At 48.3% G+C, this 18,832-nt stretch overlaps 1 protein-coding gene across 1 annotated transcript; it reads left to right on the forward strand.

The window, feature by feature from the left end:
- Window positions 1–6,505: 6,505 nt before the first annotated feature.
- On the forward strand, window positions 6,506–18,514 carry LOC146396371 (putative serine protease 47). The gene is made up of 5 exons (XM_084995490.1): window positions 6,506–6,716; window positions 8,417–8,600; window positions 9,772–10,049; window positions 12,290–12,450; window positions 18,197–18,514. The coding sequence occupies exons 1-5, from the start codon at window positions 6,506–6,508 to the stop codon at window positions 18,512–18,514; spliced, it is 1,152 nt and encodes a 383-aa protein (XP_084851616.1).
- Window positions 18,515–18,832: the final 318 nt, after the last annotated feature.

Here is an 18,832-nt window from a genome sequence, read left to right on the forward strand (position 1 = left end):
CCGTTGATTTCTGTGTATTAATTTTGTATGCTGCGACTTTGCCAAATTCATGGATGAGCTCCAACAGTTTTCTGGTAGAGTCTTTAGGATTCTCTAGGTATAGTATCATGTCATCTGCAAATAGCGATAGTTTTACTTCTTCCTTTCCAATTTGGATTCCTTTTATTTTTATTTTTTTCCCTGATTGCTGTGGCTAGGACTTCCAAAACTATGTTGTTTGGCCTGGGGCTTCTCAGCACTGATGTGTGCGGCCAGATTTTCTCAAAATGGCCACTTGCAGAGAAAGGCAGCTGCTGATGAACATTCCTGAGAGCTTTGCTTCCAATGCCCTTCCCCCACAATGAACCACATTCAACCCTGTTTTCCCAGGAGGTCCTCCAAGAACTGCAGTCATGTTTGACCCAGATTACTATAGAGACTTTGCTTTGCCCTGGGACCCAGTGCATGAGAAAGTCTGGGTGTGCCTTTTAAGAATGGGGTCTCCATTTCCCCCAGTCCCATGGAGCTCCTGTGCACAAGCCCCCTGGCCTTCAATGCCAGATGCTCCAGGGGCTCTTTCTCCCAGTGCCAGATCCCCAGGCATGGGAGTTTGATGTGGGGCTCAGAACTCTCACTCTTGTAGGTGAGTTTCTGTGAACCAGTTACTTTCCTGTCTGTGGATCTTCCCACCGGGAGGTATGGGGTTGCATATATCCTGTAATCAACCCACCACCTCTTGATGTGTCCTCCTCTTTGTCTTCTGGAATAGGATATCTTTTTGAAAGTTTCTGGTCCATTTGGTTGAAAATTGCTCAGCATTTGGTTGTAAATTTGTTGTTTTTTAGGAGAGAAATTGATCTCCAGTCCTTCTATTCAGCCATCTTATTTCTGTCTCCTACCCAGTTGATTCTTACCTAATGCATTTCTTGATTGTTATTGAACTTTTGCATCACTTGCCAATCTATGCTAGGATATCTGTTTTTGTTTTTGTTTTTTGGTGGCATGGCCAGTCCAAAGCATGTCTATGGCCAGAGAATGAACAGCCTGTCACAACTGTAACCAAAGCTACAGTAGTGACAACCATGGACCCTTAACAAGCTGAGCCAGGAGGAAACTCCAATTCTGTCATTTCTTGAGAGTATTAGACTACAAATCAATGCTTATTGTTAGATTCAGCAAAGTTGCCCCCATCACTGACAATAATATGCAGTTTGAACATGTGTTGATTGACATTTTTATGTTAAAATGGAAGACACTGGTGAAACTATGAGGATGTACAATAGATCTTTATTCATTTTCCACTCAATTTCCAGTGTCCTGAGCTATTTCTTGTGAACTGGGTGAGCATTCTCAAACTGGAAAACCTTCCTTCTAGCTTTCATACGCTTTAGAATGCAAACACTAGACTGGCACCTGTTTAATTGTTCACACATTTTATTCACCTGCCTCATGGTAGGCCCGGAAATCACTGAAGCCTTCATGCAACCTGCTCCACAGTGGTGCCAACAACCCTGGTGTAAACACTGCAGGGACACCGAGCTCCAGTTGGTGGCGGTGGGGGAGGGGCACAGGGCGGTGGTGAACTCACTTGGACAAGGCCACAAATAACCCACAGAGTGACTCAGAGTGCACAGCAGGACGCCCAAGAGGTGAAAAGTCCGTTTTCCTTACTCCTGCTTTCAAATAATTGATTTTAAATGCTGCCATGATTGGCCCCGCCCCCAGCCGGGATGACCGTTGGAACCCCACCCTCCACGCTGGCACAGGTGTTACTGGCTTCCCAAGCAGTCAGGCCTCAACAGATGCTCTGAGCAGCTGGAGGACAGTGGTGCGCATGCGGGGAGCCCCGCCCCTAGTGGGTGTGCGCATGCGTGCAGGGGTGGGGCCTTGCGGAGCTGTCCTTGGAGGTTGCTATGAGAGTAAAGCAACGGAGGATTGGGATCCCCTGGGAAGATTTTATGGCAAGGTCTTCTCAGAACTTTTGTGGTCCTCTCTTCTTAAAACTAGGGGTTGTGAGATGAGCCCCTGGGATTTTAAAATTGCAAACGTGAAATCCATTCATTTAGATATGACCCTTGTGAAAGAGTTTTGGAGAGCACCAGCCTAAGCACAGTATCTTCAAACTGGGGCAAGTGCTTTCACGCCCTTTGGGCTGCAGTTTCTTGGGTTTCCTTAGTTTTTTTCTCCCCAGAAATAGTAGATTCTTTTTCCTAGCAAGCCTGATAGTGCCATTAAAGAACAATTCTAGTGAAGAATTTTAGACCTGAGAAACACTCTAAGAGCTACTGTCTCTTGGCTCCTCCATTCCTAGAGTTTTTCCAAATGAATTGATTCTGCTATAATGTTTTTACTTAGTGAGTTTTTTTTAATACGTGGGGGTTCTTCAATAGATGTGGATTCATAGATGTTGCCTCTGCAGGGTTTTTGTTGTAACTTTGAGCAAGTTTTGACAGTTTGGGTCAATTCCAGTTGACATAGCGTTCCCAAATTTTATTCTCTCCTCCTACTTTTCAGCAATATATTACACAATTTCAGTTGGAAAAAAAATAGTAGTGGAATCAACGTACTGACTTGAGTTTGTTATACTTGCCAAAGAAATTTCAATCATCAGATTCTTTCACTGGTCATTCATTTCTACTGCATAGAATACCTCTGAAGATCCCTCACATCTAACACCACCAAAGGCTCTAAGCTCAGAGACTGAACATTCTACAAGACACAAACATTGTATCTCACCATACCGCTAATATTCCATGCTTGTGTAGAATATCATGTGTTTTCGGAGGTCTGTGATCCATATACAGATTTTTTTTTTCTCAGCAGTCAATACCACACCCCCAGTTTCTTGCAGGAATAGTCAGACATCATTGTCCAAAGGAGTTTTATCTATGCCCTTCTGTTGTCTGTCTCCCCAAGTTACATCTGGACTAATTTGATTATATTTGTGGTCTAGGATTTTGATATAGCACAAAAGTGATTGTAGAATTGGAACTGGATAATTTTTCACAAGTTTTTGCAGGTTTTTATGTCAGTAGTCCAGAGAAGACTCATTGAAATTCTGTGTCAGAGCCATGAGTGAGAATCGTTTATTAACTACTGACTGACTAGACAAGAGGAGGAAGCAACAAGGAAACCTGCCTTTCTGGAGTGCCAGGGTACATTATCTTGCCACACTATTCCCCTAATATGAAGCTATTGGTTAATAATTTAAAGTTTTCCATGATAAATGCTCAAGTCATGAGAAATGTCTCCAAACTGAGTATTTTTTCAACACTTATTTTTTTTTTTTTAAAGTTCACCATGATTTGCCTTGAATTGCTCTCACCTCATCTTCTCAGCTAAGGTCAAGGTAGAGTACACAGAATAGTTACCAAAGAGAATGAAAGAGAGAAGTGTTGCAGTTCTCATTGTGGCTCAGAAGTTACGAACCTGACTAGTATCCACGAAGACTTGGGTTCAATCCCTGGCCTCTCTCAGTGGGTTAAGGATCCAGTGTTGCCCCAAGCTATGGTGTAGATCGCAGATGTGGCTTAGATCCAGCATTGTTTTGCTGTGCCTGTGGCATGGGCCAGCATCTGCAGCTCCAATGATTCAACCCTTAGCCTGGGAACTTCCATATGCTGAGGTTGCAGCCCTAAAAGAAGAGAGAGGGAGGGAGGGAGAGAGAGAGAGAGAGAGAGAGAACCTGTAAGAAGACAGTTCTGTACTGCAGACCACTAAATGCCTTGGAAATATTAAAATGGATGAACACTGTGTAAGTCACTCCCTTCAAGTGGCCAAGAAAACACTCTCTGAAAGTACCAAACATAGACCATTTTCAAATTTAGAGGTAGAAAAAAAAACCCTTAGAAATCACAAGTAAATTGGTCAGGAGTTTAGAAATGCCTTTCCTACACAACTGTTAGAAAGAAGAGGAAAGAACCTGGGCCTGGCTTCAAAATTCAATGCCTTTCTTCAATAGCCACCATTTTGCATGCAACTTTTTTTTTTTTTTTTGCAAGGAGCAAGAAACATTTAGCAGACAGTAAAGCTTGAAATTCAAGAGATTTGCTTGCAATCCTCTGAAGTCTTCACCTCTCATCTCCCTTGACCAATTTCCTACCAATCTTCTTCTATGAAACACAAATACTCTTTCATTTTGACACATAAACCCAGTGCTGAATGATAGCTCTTCCAAATCCCATATCATCAAAAGAGGCTGAAGGTGTGTGTGTGTGTGTGTGTGTGTGTGTGTGTGTGTGTGTGTGCAACTAGGGTGTCTTCTATTGGAGCCAAGTGGCACATTCAAGAATCTTTAATCCAGTTAAGGATTCTTACAATGAGTAATTAACAATTTAGTTTACTGTGCTATACTTTTTTTTGAAGAGTTTCCAGATAAAGTACGAGATCTAAGTTTAATAATAAATTTCAGATAAAAATGAAAAAATGTTCAGTAAAACTATGTCCAAAATATTGAATGGGAAATGATTATACTAAAACACAACATATTGTTTACCTGAAGTTCTAATTCATTTGGGTACTTACTATTTTAATTAAATACACCTGACCATTTTATTCTTTCCAAAACTTTTGATTTTAAGGGGTGTAGAAATTCTTGTTCTGGAAGTCTACTCCCATCTAGAAAGGAATCTCGTTAATGTAAGAAGATAGTCATTGTAAACATCTGCAAATGTATTGAAAATATATTAAGTTTGAATCAAAGAAAACCCTGCATTTTAAAAAATGCAAATATATTGCATTCTAAATTCTTTGCATAACACATCTATGGAAGGATTTAAGTAAACACTAGTTCCCTGTGGGAAAGAGGACTGGGTGGACAGGGGAAAGAGGTGGGAGGACGCATGACTCAACACTGCATATTCCATTTTGCACAATTGGATTGTGATCCATGAGAAGGTATTATTAGTTTAAAATATTAAATTATTTACAGGGAAAAAGTTAAATATTTAACAATAATAATTTCTGGTCGTGGACCTGTGGGCTGCACAACCACGTTTTTGATGCACTGGGGCTCTCCAGAACAAAGGAATATTAGGCTGGTGCTGCTGGATATTGGTTGGAGCACAAGGACTTCTTCATTAGGAATTATATACCTACAGCTATGCACATATTGGATCTGCTGAGACAATCCTAATTTCAAATACTTTGTTCCATGGCACCATTACTACAGAAGTGTTTATCAGATGATAAATTGTGAATTTTGTTCAGAAAGTCTAGCCTCTGTTGAAGTAAGTTAAGAGCCAGATAGGAAGCAGAGTGGGTTGAGGGACAAAAAATTGGGTTGATGGATAAAGAAGTGAAAGGAAACATCAAGTCAAACCTTGGTGTTTGACTCTGAAAACCAATTCATAGATTGCCTGAAGAGGCACTCAACAATTTATGAGTGATTTTTTTTCTATTTCTTTAATTTTGTATCTATATGAGTGATAGATGTTCACTAAATTTATTGTGATGATCATTTTATGATTGTATGTAAGTGAAATCATTAAGCTCTATGCCTTAAACTTTAAAAAAAACTGAAAAAAAGAGAGCTAATGGATTGAGTTAAATTTTTTTTTTTGTCTTTTGTTCTTGTTGTTGCTGTTGCTATTTCTTGGGCCACTCCCGCCGCATATGGAGGTTTCCAGGCTAGGGATTGAATCGGAGCTGTAGCCACTGGCCTACGCCAGAGCCACAGCAACGCAGGATCTGAGCCGCCTCTGCGACCTACACCACAGCTCGCTGGATCGTTAACCCACTGAGCAAGGGCAGGGACTGAACCCGCAACCTCATGGTTCTAGTCGGATTCGTCAACCACTGCGCCACGACGGGAACTCCGGATTGAGTTAATATGAATGTATCAATATTGGCTCACTAGTTGTGACAAATGTGCCGTAACAATATAAGATCTTAACAAGAGGGGAAATTGGGTAGGGGGATACGCAAAGTCTTTGTATTATTTTGCAACTTACTCATACATCTAAAACTCTCCCAAAATAGAAGATTGATTTAAATACAAACATAAACAAATGAGTGAAGAAAAATGTACTGGAAATCATTGAAACGTCGCTTGTGATACGGGAACTTCATGGCATAGAAATAATTTTTCAGTGGAGTTATTTTAAAAGTTAATAGGGGAGTTCCTGGTGTGGCTCAGTGGTTAATGAATCCGACTGGGAATCATGAGGCTGCGGGTTCCATCCTTGGCCTTGCTCAGTGGGTTAAGGACCCGGTGTCACGTGAGCCGTGGTGTAGGTCGCAGATGCGGCTCGGATCCCGTGTTGCTGTGGCTCTGGTGTAGGCCAGCGGCTACAGGTCCAATTGGACCCCTAGCCTGGGAACCTCCATATGCCAGGGGAGCGGCCCTAGAAATGGCGAAAAGACAAAAAAAAGAAAGTTAATAGGAAGGTCACGTGGGATCAAGGCTGGGTTGGGGCGGGGTCAAGGCGCGGTGGGGGCGGGGTCAAAGCCTTGGCCAGGGCGGGGGCAGGGTCTAGGCCTAGGGCTGAGTCAGGCCAGGTTCAGGCCCAGGTCCACAACACTGACAATGGTCTCAGAGGAGAGGCTTCAGCAAGTAGGAGGCCAGCCTGCCGCCCTCCTCTGGCTGCAGCTGGTGCTGCTGCCGCCATGGTCGCCCACCACCACCCTAAACCTGCGAGGGTCCTGGGCCGACCCCGGCCCAGCTCCTGCAGCCGTGCGAGCGGTGGAGGGTGGGCCTCTGACTCCGGAAGCACAGCCATTGGCCTGGGAAGCCACAGGTGCGTGGGGGCCTCTGTGTGGGGCTGAGAAGGTGGGCCTGCAGGGCCTGAGGGGGCTTGACTGTGACCAGGGCTTGGTGCCCAGGGTCACTGAACCTCTTCTTTTGTTTGCGGTCAGGTCCATCTAACCAGGCAGCCCAGAGACCACCTTAACACAGGTGGGTCACAGGACCCCTACTGAGGGGCCTCTGGGATGGAAACTGCCCCAGGACCCTTGTGGGGCTGTGCAAGTGGGCACTGGCAGGGTCCAGCCTGAGGCTGGGTGGAGGAAAGCCCAGGACTGCTGAATGGGGAGCCCTGAGTCCCTGGGGCCCAGGCCCTAGAGCAGGATGCCTGCTCTAGGGGCCCTGGCCTCACCCCTGCCCTCACGTGTGGGTCCCAGAACCATGGCTGTCTTCATTAGCCCACTCCCTCTTATTTATTTAATTTTTTGGCCACTGCATAGAGTGTTTTTTAATCAATTAATTTATTTTTTCCGCTGCTGGCCGCAGCTTAATGTGGGATTCCCAGTTCCTGGACCAGGCATTGAACCCTGGCTGTAGTGGTGAAAGCACCAAGTCCTAACCACTAGACCACCAGGGAACGCCCACCCCTCTTATTTGTAAATGGAGAATCCTGAGTCAGAGGCAGGGAGTGACTTTCCCCAGGTTGATGCTGAAACTCAGTCTCTGTGGACATGCTCTGAATTGAATCTCAGAGACAGAGTTGTGGGTGAAGTAGAAAAGAACAGCTTTATTGCTTTGCCAGGCAGAGGGGGCCACAGTGGGGTAACAGCCTCAAGGCTGTGTGCCCCCACCTCGAGGGCTGAGTGAGGTTCAAAGAGCAGGGCTTGATCAGCTTGTAGACTTTCTTCGGATTGGTGAGTGGTGAGGTACTTGGGAGTCAACCTCATCCACCTTCTGGTTCCACCTTGTTTGGGTCTATGTGCTTGTGTGCAGCATATAGGTAACTTCTTCCACCTGGTGGGGTTTCAGTATCTGCAAAACATTTCCAAGGACATGGCTCAGAATATTATCTATAGTCCTTGAGGAGGAGCTAAATATTCTTACTCTGTTTAATCGTTAAAATATTATTTTGCTTTGCTTGACTATTTTCCTTTCTTCCTGCACTTTTCCACTTCTCCAGGTAAATGTACTCTGTGACTAAAGTTTTCTACAGACAAAAGGCAGTCAGAGGACATGGGTGGGGGTCTATTAGGGGAGGGCCTCATGGGGTCCTGCTAAGTTCCATGGTCACACATCACCCCAGACTCCTGCCTGCAGATCTGCTTCTCTAAGATACTGGGGCAAAGTGGAGGGGCACCGGCCCTTAGAAGCTATGATTTGAGTGCATAATGTTGGCAACTTCGGAGACCTTGAGTTGTTGAGGTGTGTTAGTTCAGGGAAATAAGGCCTGGCACATGGCCAGCCTTTGGCAGACTCCCTCAGTGATGTCCAGCTCAGCAGATATGCTGCCATGAGCTGTTGCCACCTTTGGTCACCCTTGGCATCTCACCATAGCCCTGGGCCTTCATGCTCAGAAAGCCTGCTCCATTGTGCTCTGCTGTCAAATTCTCAGTGGCAGCTGGTAAAGGCAGAGTCCAGGCAGCCGTGTCCTTTTGGCCAGGCCACTGGACACTTGCCCTTGGTTTTCCCATCTGTGAAGTGGAGGGGGCCTCCCTGGTAGTGGCATTTGGGGTCTCACCCATGTCTCTATTGTAGGTGGCAGGGGAGTCTCCACAGCGTGTGGGAAACCCAAGGTGATGTGGCGGATCTCTGGTGGTCAGGATGTGGTGGCTGGCCAGTGGCCATGGCAGGCCAGCCTGATGTACCAGGGCTTGCATGTCTGTGGAGCTGTCCTCATCAACTCCCGCTGGCTGGTTTCTGCTGCCCACTGCTTTCTCAAGTGAGTCCTCTTTCCTAGGGTGCCAGCAGAGGCACTGGCAGGGGAGGAGTGAGGGTGTCCCACCCCAGCTCCTCTGGGCTTTCCTCTCGGGCTGTCTGTGGCCCAGAGGTCCATGTCATTCCTGCCTTTGACCTGTGTACCTTCTACCTGGACTGTCCTCCTGGCTCCCTTTCCCAGACCCTCCCCAGACTCTGCCCTCAGCCCCTGGGCCTGTCTCCCAACACAGATGTGCCCCAGAAGAGTAGCAGTGTCCATTCTGGCTGCCATGCAGTGAGGACCAATCTCAGATCACAGTTTCTCAAGGTCCCCACATTTCCAGGTTTCTGAGTCTAGGCAGGGACATGGGACCTCATGTCTGTTGAGCAGCTAAATGCCTCTACTTTTTACTCTTGCAAAACTGTGTGCCCAGGAGGAATCATGGTCACTAGTGTGCATGTGGGAGATGTGATGCCAGGCTGTGCAGGTGGGAGATGGGGCACCCTGGGAGAGTGATGTGGCTGCTCAGGAGTCTTACACACCTGGCCCTCCTGGGTCTGCTCAGTGCCCAGCTTGTGAACAGATGAGGAGGCATCCCCAGGGAGTTGGAACATCACAGCCCAGGTCTGGGAGCTGGAGCTTTGGGAGCTCAGAATCTGATCAGCACCTACTCTACGGGAGCAGCTGTGTTCAGGGCAAATGCAAGGTTCTGTTTCCTACACTCAGTTGCTCCTTTACCTTACAGATCTTTGGCAAGTGCTTCTAACTGAGCGGAGAAACAGCTATTGGGCAGGAAGGTGGTTAAAGAAGGGAGGGGTCAGGAAAATTGTGGGGCCATAAGGTGGGTTGTAGGAGCCTTGGGAAGGTAAAAGTAGAGCTGGGATCAATCCAGAACATCTCCTGTAAACAATCCAAGGGCCTTCATTTGATGAGCCCACCAAAGACCTTTCCAGCACAAGGATTCAATGCTCCTCTGATTCTTGGATATGGTGGAGAAACCATATGTCTGAGGTTGTAAGTAGAATATCAGTCTCAAGAAAGAAGTGCTCCTGAACTTTAGGAATGCAGAGACCAAGGCTGGCATCATGGGGGGTGCAGGGGTCCAGGTGGATGTCAGCAGTTAGATGAATATGCAGGGGAAGAGACCTAGCCCACACACAGGGATGATGGTGACAGCATGCTCTTCCTCCTCCAGAAAATCCCATGCTCCAGAGAACTACCGGGTCCTGTTAGGAAGCACGCAGCTGTTTGAACACACTCAGCACACCCTGGAGATGTCCGTGAGCCAGATTGTCATGCACCCAGACTTTGAGAAGCTTCATCCCTTCGGAAGTGACATAGCCATGTTACAGCTGCTCTTTCCTGTGAACTTCACTTCCTACATCATCCCTGCCTGCCTCCCAGCCCCTGGCTTGCAGCTGCTTAATAATGCATCCTGCTGGATAACTGGCTGGGGGATGCTCAACGAGGAAAGTGAGGGGGTAGGGGAGAGGCTGGGGTGGGAGGGCAGATAAGGGGGAAGTGAGGAGGAGGAAGAAGGGAAGGAGGACAGAGGAGGGGAGGAGGGAAGTAGGGGTGCCCAGGCAAAACAATGGCTGGACCTTGGTCCACTGTGCCTCATTTCCAGAGGACTGAACCATTCTGGTTCTAGTTCTGAAAGTGTGTGATTCTAAAATTCAGTGTTCCGAAAGTGCAAAGCTCTGAAAATCTGGGAATCTTTGACTGTTGGATGTTAAGAACTCAGGTTCTTGGAACCTGTCAGCTTCTTGATTTCAAGGCTTTAATCAACTATAGATCTAAGATGACTTGATTCAACTCAGAGGTCCTGCTTGGGGCCTGGCCCCTTCTAGGCCATGGAGGAACCAAGATTTCCCATTGGAGGCACTTAGGAAAAATGGAAAGAAAACATATTTATGACTTCTGACCTGTGAGCCTCCAAGGTAAAGTTAGAATGACTACAACTTGAGTGTTTCACTCTTTGAACCTCACTTTGCTCTTCTCCCAACCCAGGTCAACTGTCTACTTTGTGGGTTTATTAGGTGAACTGAGTAACACAGAAAAAGTTTGTGTTTTTCTAAGATTGAAAGGGAAGAAATGCAGGCAAAAACTCATGAGTAAGAGTGTTTATTAAAGAAAAGAGTGTTTATGGTTGGGCACAAGCTTATGTGGCAGAATTAGGGGGAAAAGAATGTGTATTTGCAATTATTTGTAAGGTTGTAATTTGGTAGGTGTTTCTCAGGATAGGAGGTCAGATTTTGATAAGACCCTGTCTTCACTGGGTGGGATGTGCCAGCATTGCTGGCCCTTCTCAATAGTGTATCAGTAACAATCCCCAACCTCAGGTCAGATAACCAGGTCCCCAGCATTGTCAGACACACACACACACACACACACACACACACAGTCTGGTTCTTCCTTGAGGACAGGGACTCTGTCTTTCTTGTTTTAATATCCCAGCCTATGCCCCAGGGCCTGGCAGCGGGGTAGGTGGCAATGCCTCCACCCTGGTCCTGTAGACCACCCGTTCTTGCATGGACCTCCAGACTGGTCTGCTAGCTCCCACCCTGTGTGCCCTACTTTAGTCTCCACACAACTGCCTGAGTGTTTGCTTTGAAGCAGGTGTTGTGCCAGTTCCCTGCTCTTTATCCTCAGTGCCTTCTCATTTATGCTTAGAAAACTGTCCAAATGTCCTACCTTGGCTCTCAGGCCCTGTGCAATGTTGGCCCCCATTCCTCTCTGCTCAGCTCCCACTGCACCCTCACCCACGCCATCCCAGCCACCAGGCCCCTTCCTGCCTTGAATATTCTGAGGCTGTCCCCACCTCAGGACCTTTACCTTGGCTGTTTCCCCAGCCTCACAGGCTCTCCCTGCTAATCTGGGTGACTCATTTCTTTGATATACAACTCAGCTCCTCCTCTGAAGAGTTTTCCTTGATGTGAAACCTAAAACAGGCAATCCATAATGTCACATTTCCCTGTTGTATTTCCTTACCACACTTCTCAGAGCTAAATGATCCTACTTATTTACTTCACTTACCCTGGTTCCCCAACTAAAAATGTTCCCCTCTATCACTAGTGTCTAAACAATAGCTAACCTGAAGACAGATGAATAAATGAGTGATTGAATGAGAGGATGGATGGGGGATGGATAGGAGGGAAGATGAGTGCCTGGAGGGGAAGATGGTTGAGTGGGTGGGAAGAGGGATGGAGAGAGTGGATATATTGATTGATGGAGGGAGAATGGGGAGATAGATCCAAAGATGGATAGGCCAGCAGATAGATGGAAGGGTGAGTGGATGAATGGGGCATGAGACAAGATGGGTAGATGATGGATGGAGGAATTAGTGGAGGGAAGGAAAGGTAATGACTGACAAATGGAAGTGGAAAGGATGGTTTGTGAGAGGGTAGGTGGGTTGGTGAATGGTTGCTAAGCATCAGTGATTGGTATGCATTGCTAGGATTTGCCTTTTTTCTTTATGGACTACGAGTGGTGTGGTCTATTGCTATGAGAGAGGTGGTGGGAATAGGATGAGTTTGGAAACGTTTGAGAAGCAGGGGAGGCCTTATTAGGCATAGGTAGAAGACTGATAGAGAGCTGAAAGCTCAGCTTTGCTGAGAAAACCCTATGATGCAGGGGTGATGGTGAGCAGTAAGGCAGAAGAGCCTGTAGCTAAGCTCTAGCAAACTTCACTGACTTCCTTCTTATCCTCACAGCGCCTCTGCCCACACCCTTCCATCTCCAGGAGGCTAAGGTAGGCCTCATTGAGAACCAGTTCTGTAATCTGGTATATGGACACAGGCTCAGCAAGAACTTCTCCGTGTATGAGGAGATGCTGTGTGTTGGGGACTTCTCTACAGGAAAGGCCATCTGCCATGTAAGTGAGGTCATTTCCCTTCTTCCCTGGCCTGTTCTCAGGGCCTCAGTTTCCATGGTGGGAGGCTGTGTTGCCTCCACTCTCTTTGTGGAGACCCCTGGTACCTTCTGTTTCGTCCCTCTACCTATGTTCCCAGGCTCTATCTCTTGGTAGTGTCCCCCAGGCTAGCCCCTTCCTCAGCACATTGCACAGGAGGACATCTACTACTGGTAGGACACTCCAGCAGCATCTATTCTGGAGGCATATTTTAAAACCTTTATTGAAATATACATACAGAAGAAGGCATTCATACTCTTTCCCTACGTGTGTAGTTGCATGAACTTTCACAGTGCTACACCCCAGGTGGCCAACACTCCTCTCCTCTTCTTGTCACCAACACTCAATGGAAACTCTCATCTTCACCTTAACACTTTATATTAGATTCTGAATTTTCCATAAGTAGAACTTATTTCCAGTTGTCAGATTTTCACGTCTTAACATTATGTTTGTGAGGTCCATCCACACTGTCACACGTAGGTATAGTTTGTTCAGCCTCATTGCCCTGCAAGACACTATCGTGTGAATTGAATTCTATGGTCAGTTCTGCTCTCGATGGATATTTTAGTAGCTTCCAGGTTTTTCATTTCATTTCACTTCCAGAGGTTTTCTATTTGATTTCACAGAAGCCCCTGAGGAGAACTGTTAGATTAAAAGCTATCTGCATGTTCAGCTTTGGCAGATGTTACCAAACATCTCCGGAGGGGTTGCACCAGTTCCACACATTCCAGCAGTGGCTGAGAGTTTACAAGCTCACCAACACTTGGCACTTTCCATCCTTCCTAATGGTGATGATTTATGTGGTTTGCATTTTCCTGATGATGGATGAAATATACTTCCGTACGTTTATTGCCGTTGAATATCTTCTTCCTAATTTACCTTCCGTTTTTTTCCCCCTGTGTCTTTTTCTTTAGGGGCTGTTGGTACATGTGTCTATGATATACATTCCAGACATGAGTGTACTGTTGAATTGTGAAGATGTCTATCCACTCTCTGTAGTGTCCTATTTTAGAAGTGGGCAAACAGGCCCAAAGAGGGAAAGCACTCCCATAAAATAAGGAGGGCCTGCGTGTTCTGACTCCAAGCTTCACCTGGCCTCCAGGCCTTCACCACATCCCCTCAGGGCCCAGCACCCTGAGCTGGCATTGGCTGCCAAGCTCTTACACAGATGGCATCGTGGAGTGGAGGGCAGAGGGTGAGGGTTCTGGAGTTAGAGGCACTGCTCTGCCCTTGGGTGGTCTTTTCACCATCTGAGCCTGTGTCCTATTCACGGTGTAGGAGTCTGAGGCCTCCTTCATGGGATTGTTGAAAGGGTGGTGTAGGGGGTTGGATAGTGTCCCCTAAATTCGTATCCATTTGGAATCTCAGAATGTGACCTTCTTTGGAAATAAGTCTTTGCAGCTGTGATTAGTTCAGAATCTTGAGATGTGACCATTGTAAATTTCAAGTGGGCCCTGTACCAATGACTTATGTGAAGAGGGCTAGACACAGAGACACTTGCTTTCAGACTTCCAGCTTCCAGAACCGTGAGAGGATACATTTGCATTGTTTTTATAGTTACCCAGTTTGTGGCACTATGCCTTGGCACCCCAGGAGATGCACACAGGAGGGACAAGATGACTGGGATTGTGACTTTAGCCTAGCCCATGAGAAGGCCACATGGATAGATATCTTCATGGCAGGCCAGTGAGCTGCTGGTAGAAGGCAGACCCATATTTCTTGGTTCCCAGTTCTTAAACAGTGGTATAGATTTGTAGCTGCCTGGCCTGGTCTGGCCTCCTCACAGAGCCAGCTCCACCCGGAAGTGGAACAAGTGTTCAGCCCCCACCCTGCCCAGTCCACATCCGGCTGTCACCATGGACCTCCCTTACAGCCTTGTCCACCTCCCTTCTCCTGCAGGAATTATGCCAGTGGAGCTCAAGGCCAGAGCCTTGTGTCTGCTCACCTGCTGGATATTCGTAGTGCCCCTCAACCCCACTCTTCCGCTGGTTTCTCTCCTGAGCTGGACACTCGGGAGTCCCAGCAAATGACCCCCCTCCTGCCTCCCCTTTCACCTACCACCGCCTGACTGAGAGATTCCACCTAGATTCCTCTTCTGCCATGTCACCTGCTCTGGACCCCACCCTCCAACCTGGGGCTCCCACCTCTCCCCACAAGGGCCCCTCCCTCTGCACAGGGGGTCCAGAAACAGGTCTGAGGAGAGAGAGCCTGCCAAGGCACTCAATGCTCAGACTGTGGGGCAAGACAGACCTGGTTCCATTGACTTCGGTTGTGGCCTTAGCTAAGTTTCCTCACCCATGAAATGGAATTGCTCATGGCCTCCACTGAAGAAGGTTCCTATAGAAATGCAGCACTGTGCCTGGCATTCAGTAGGTACTTAACAAGTTTTGGCTTCCAGTCTCCTGACCTGGTTTGCCTCCCTCTCTCTGGATTGTACCTGGCTTAGACCCAACCTCTTGCTGAAGGTGGAATTCACTGCTCCGGCCCTGCCCAACACAGACACAGACACAGACACAGACACAGACACACACACACACACACACACACACACACACACACACATACATGCATGCACATGCATACACATGCAAGAGTGCACACGCAAGGTTTGCTTTGTATCTACAGTAGTGCAAACTGTAGCTCACGTTTCATGTGATACCTTAGATTTGGGGTTTCTCCCTTCTTCCCTTCCTTTCTTTCTTCCTTCCTTTTCCTTCCTTTCTTTTATTCCTGCCCTACCTGCAGCATATGGAAGTTCCCAGGCTAGGGGTTGAATGGAAGCTGCAGTTTCCAGCCCTTGCCACAGCCACAGCAATGCCAGATCTGAACCACTTCTAGGACCTATGTCACAGCTTGTGGCAATGCCAGATCCTTAACCCACTAGGCAAGGCCAGGGATTGAACCTGCATCCTCATTTGTACTAGTCAGGCTCTTAACCTGCTGAACCACAATGGGAACATCTCAATTTTTTAAAGACCTCCAGAGTCCACCTTAAAGAATATAGAAACAATAATGAAAAGTCAGGTAGCGCAGTTAACCTTGGAGGAAATTTATTGGTGTAGTCACATCACCACCTCTCAAGGGACGCCCCCTGAGGCTATGAGAGCTGTACCGACATCTGCCCTAGAAAAGTGGATGCAGCAGAACAGATGGTCCCAGAGGAGGCTCTCTCCTGCCTTCTGAGAGCTCCCCAGGAATCAGGAGGCTATTGGAGCCTGACTCAGAATCCGTCATCATTTCCGCAACTGCATGGGTCCCCTGTGTGAATCCCTGAGGGCTGCAGTGAACAGGGAAAGGCCTTCCACTGGCCTCACACAGCTGGGAGGGGGTCCACCGTGCAGAGGGCTGAGGCCACCCCAGGTGGGGACCACAGAGGGGAAGGGCTGAAGTAATGATGGCACGTTCCCAAGAAGGTGCCTTACTTGGAGCTGCTGTGACAAATCCCCTCCAAGTGAATGGCTAAACCCACGGAAATTTATCTTATATTTCTGGAGGTCAAAAGTCTAACATCAAGGTGTTGGCCAGGTGGGTTCCTTCAGGAGGCTTTCCTAGGGGAGAATGTTTTCTTGGTTTTCCCAGCTTTTTAGAGGTCACCCTCATTCCTTGGCTCACAGCATTTCCGTCCTCAAAGTGCAACACCTCTGCCTCTGCTTCCGTCACATCTTCTGCTCTGACTCTGACCTCCTGCGTCTCTCTTTCCTTATGAGGATCTTGATTACATTGGACCACCCAGAGAATCCAGGAAAACCTTCTTAGCTCAAGATCCTCAACTCCATCACTGCTGCAGAGTCCCCTTTGCCACATGAGCTAATAGCCACAGGATCCAGGGATGAGGATGGGCATCTCTGAGGGGTGTTTTTGGCCAGCCACACCATGTACCCTTCGCTCTCCTTCAACCTGCCACTTCCCCCACCCCGCCCTCTCAGCTGGAGATCTTGCTTGTTTCACTGAGAACCCCAAAAGAAGCCAATCAGACTAGAGTCATTCATCCTGAAAACCCTACACACCGTCTATCCCAGCGTCTTCCCTCTCTTCTCAGCCTCAAGTTCCATCCCTGCCATGCCCAGAGTCTCTCCTGCTCCATGTCCTCTGATGCCCCTTCCATGCGCACCATCTACTGCTCAGTTTCTTTACCTCCCTTCCCCCAAAGACTCCTCCCAACAGTCCTGAATCTAACCCACTCCACCTAGGAGTGTCCCCAGCTTGCTATCCAAAACCTCAAGGCCACCATCCCCAATAGCTTGTCTCACCAGAACCGCCTGTGGATCTGAGTCCTCCTCTCACTTGGCACTTAAGCAAGTCTCCCTCCTGTTTCCTGGGCCCAGGCACTCACCAGATGCTCTGCTCTATGCCTGGTCCCCTCCCCTCCCACCTCTAAATGCTGGGACCCCAGGACTCCATGCTCAGCCTGCTTCTATCCCTCTGCACTTACCCCATGGTTAATGACAGAAAGGCTCAGATTTGACAGGTCCTATAGGCAGCTTCAAACTATTGTTCCAAATCTGACTGTTCTTACCACCTGGCCCCTCTCCATCAGTAATCTCTCCTGTAGCTGCCTCCCAGCTGGTTCATTCTCCACACAGCACTGGACTGATCCAGGCACTAGACATGACCTAGACAGTTCTCCATGGGGATCAAATCCTACCCTCTGCCATAGGCCCTGAGACCCCTCGTCCCATATACTTTCCTCACTCCCCACATGTCACTGCTCTTCCTCCCACCCACCTGGCATACCCCTCCTTCCCTGGTCTGCACTTACTCCTCCCAGTGCTCCTGCTTCAGAAAGTTCAGTTGTTTCCCGCTTGGAAACTCTACCTTGTGTTTCCTAGTGCAAGAAGAGTAGCCTTTCACCTCCACTTGATGAAGTGCCCTTCCCTTCCTGTCCTGACCCTCCCATGGCTTGTTTCCACATGTCACATCTGCCAATGGCAGGCTGGTTGGCTTATTGACAAAAGCACCACAAAGGAGGAGACCCTGTGCCCAGGGCAGAGGCTTCCTGGCTGCTTGCTGCACATGTTGGATGGGTAAGTGGAGGAGCAGCAAGCATGACTAAGGCCCCTGCCCCTCTAACCCCAGCCACAAGGACCAGACCCTCCCTTTGGCTGATGACATGAGGAGATTTCCAACCAGATGGCCCTGCCCTGAGAGCATGAACTCTAGTAAGTCCCAGCAGATTTCTTTCTAACCCCCACCGACTCCCTGAGCAATAGAGGTTGCCTCCGCCAGGCCAGGGTATGGGCATCTTCTGAAATTGCTCAACCAAGGTGTTGAAAGTAAACCAAATGACTAAATGAATGAAAAATGAAGAGGGTCCAGGTAAGGGGTGTGCTGGTGCAGCCCAGGGTCTTGCAAGAGCTGAGGTCGGCAGGGGCTTGAGCTGGCCAGCCTCCACACCCAGACCAACTCTCTTGGGCACTGTGGGTGTAGCTGTCCCTTCTCTTCCTTGGACAGTGCCTTGTCAGGGATATCCAGGCTGTCTCTGGGCACAGGGGTCCATATGATCATAGATTGAAACCTGTGATTGTCCTGAGGTCAATCAGGGGCCTCCTAAAACATGATACCATTGCCTCCCTGCATGGCTTAAACAGGCTGGTCTGCTGTGGGATGCTGGTGTTTGGACCTTCCCAGAAGTCCACCTGAGGGACCGTAGATGGCAGAGACTCCTCTGACCTAACTCAGTTGCTCACAGTAACTCCCCTCTCTTTCCTAGGGCGATTCCGGGGGGCCCCTCGTCTGTGACCTCCTCAGTTCATGGGTTCTGGTGGGGCTGGCCAGCTGGGGCTTGGACTGCCGACATCCCACCTACCCCAGCATCTTCACCAATGTCAGCTACTTCTCCCATTGGATTGACGAGATCCAGAAGTGCACACCCCTCCCTGAGCCCATGGCCCCTCCTCCTCACACCCAGGTTCCATCCCAGTCTCTGCAGGCTGCTGGCTCGCCTGGGCCTGGCACAGCCTTTGTGCCTTCAGAGACCTGGACCCTGCTGCTGTTTGTGCTCCGGGTCCCGTGGCAGGCCTGGTGCTGACCCGCCAAGCTCCTGTGCTCCTGTCTCTGCCTCAGAGTCCAGTCTCTTCTCTGGAAACTGCGGCCCCTCCCCCACCAGCTCCATCAGCTTTCCATGGCCCCATCTTGGCATTTCTGTCCAACAGTGGCCACCCCACAAACCAAGCCTGCAATCCCAAATAAACAAATGAAAGACTCCTCCTGCTCCTGCCTTGGGGCCCTACAGCCCCTCCTGACCTCCATCCGTACCTCTTCCATTGAGGTCCACTGTCTGACTCCCTGGACAAGGAAACAGGCCCTGGCAGAGAAGCTGTCTCAGGAGGAAGGCAGGGGTGAGGAT

This window comes from Sus scrofa, chromosome 14, assembly GCF_054392235.1.
Source record: "Sus scrofa isolate SSC_HxYL_T2T_F1_AM1 chromosome 14, Sscrofa_HxYL_maternal_Yorkshire_Landrace_v2.0, whole genome shotgun sequence".
NCBI classification, from domain to species: Eukaryota; Metazoa; Chordata; class Mammalia; order Artiodactyla; family Suidae; genus Sus; species Sus scrofa.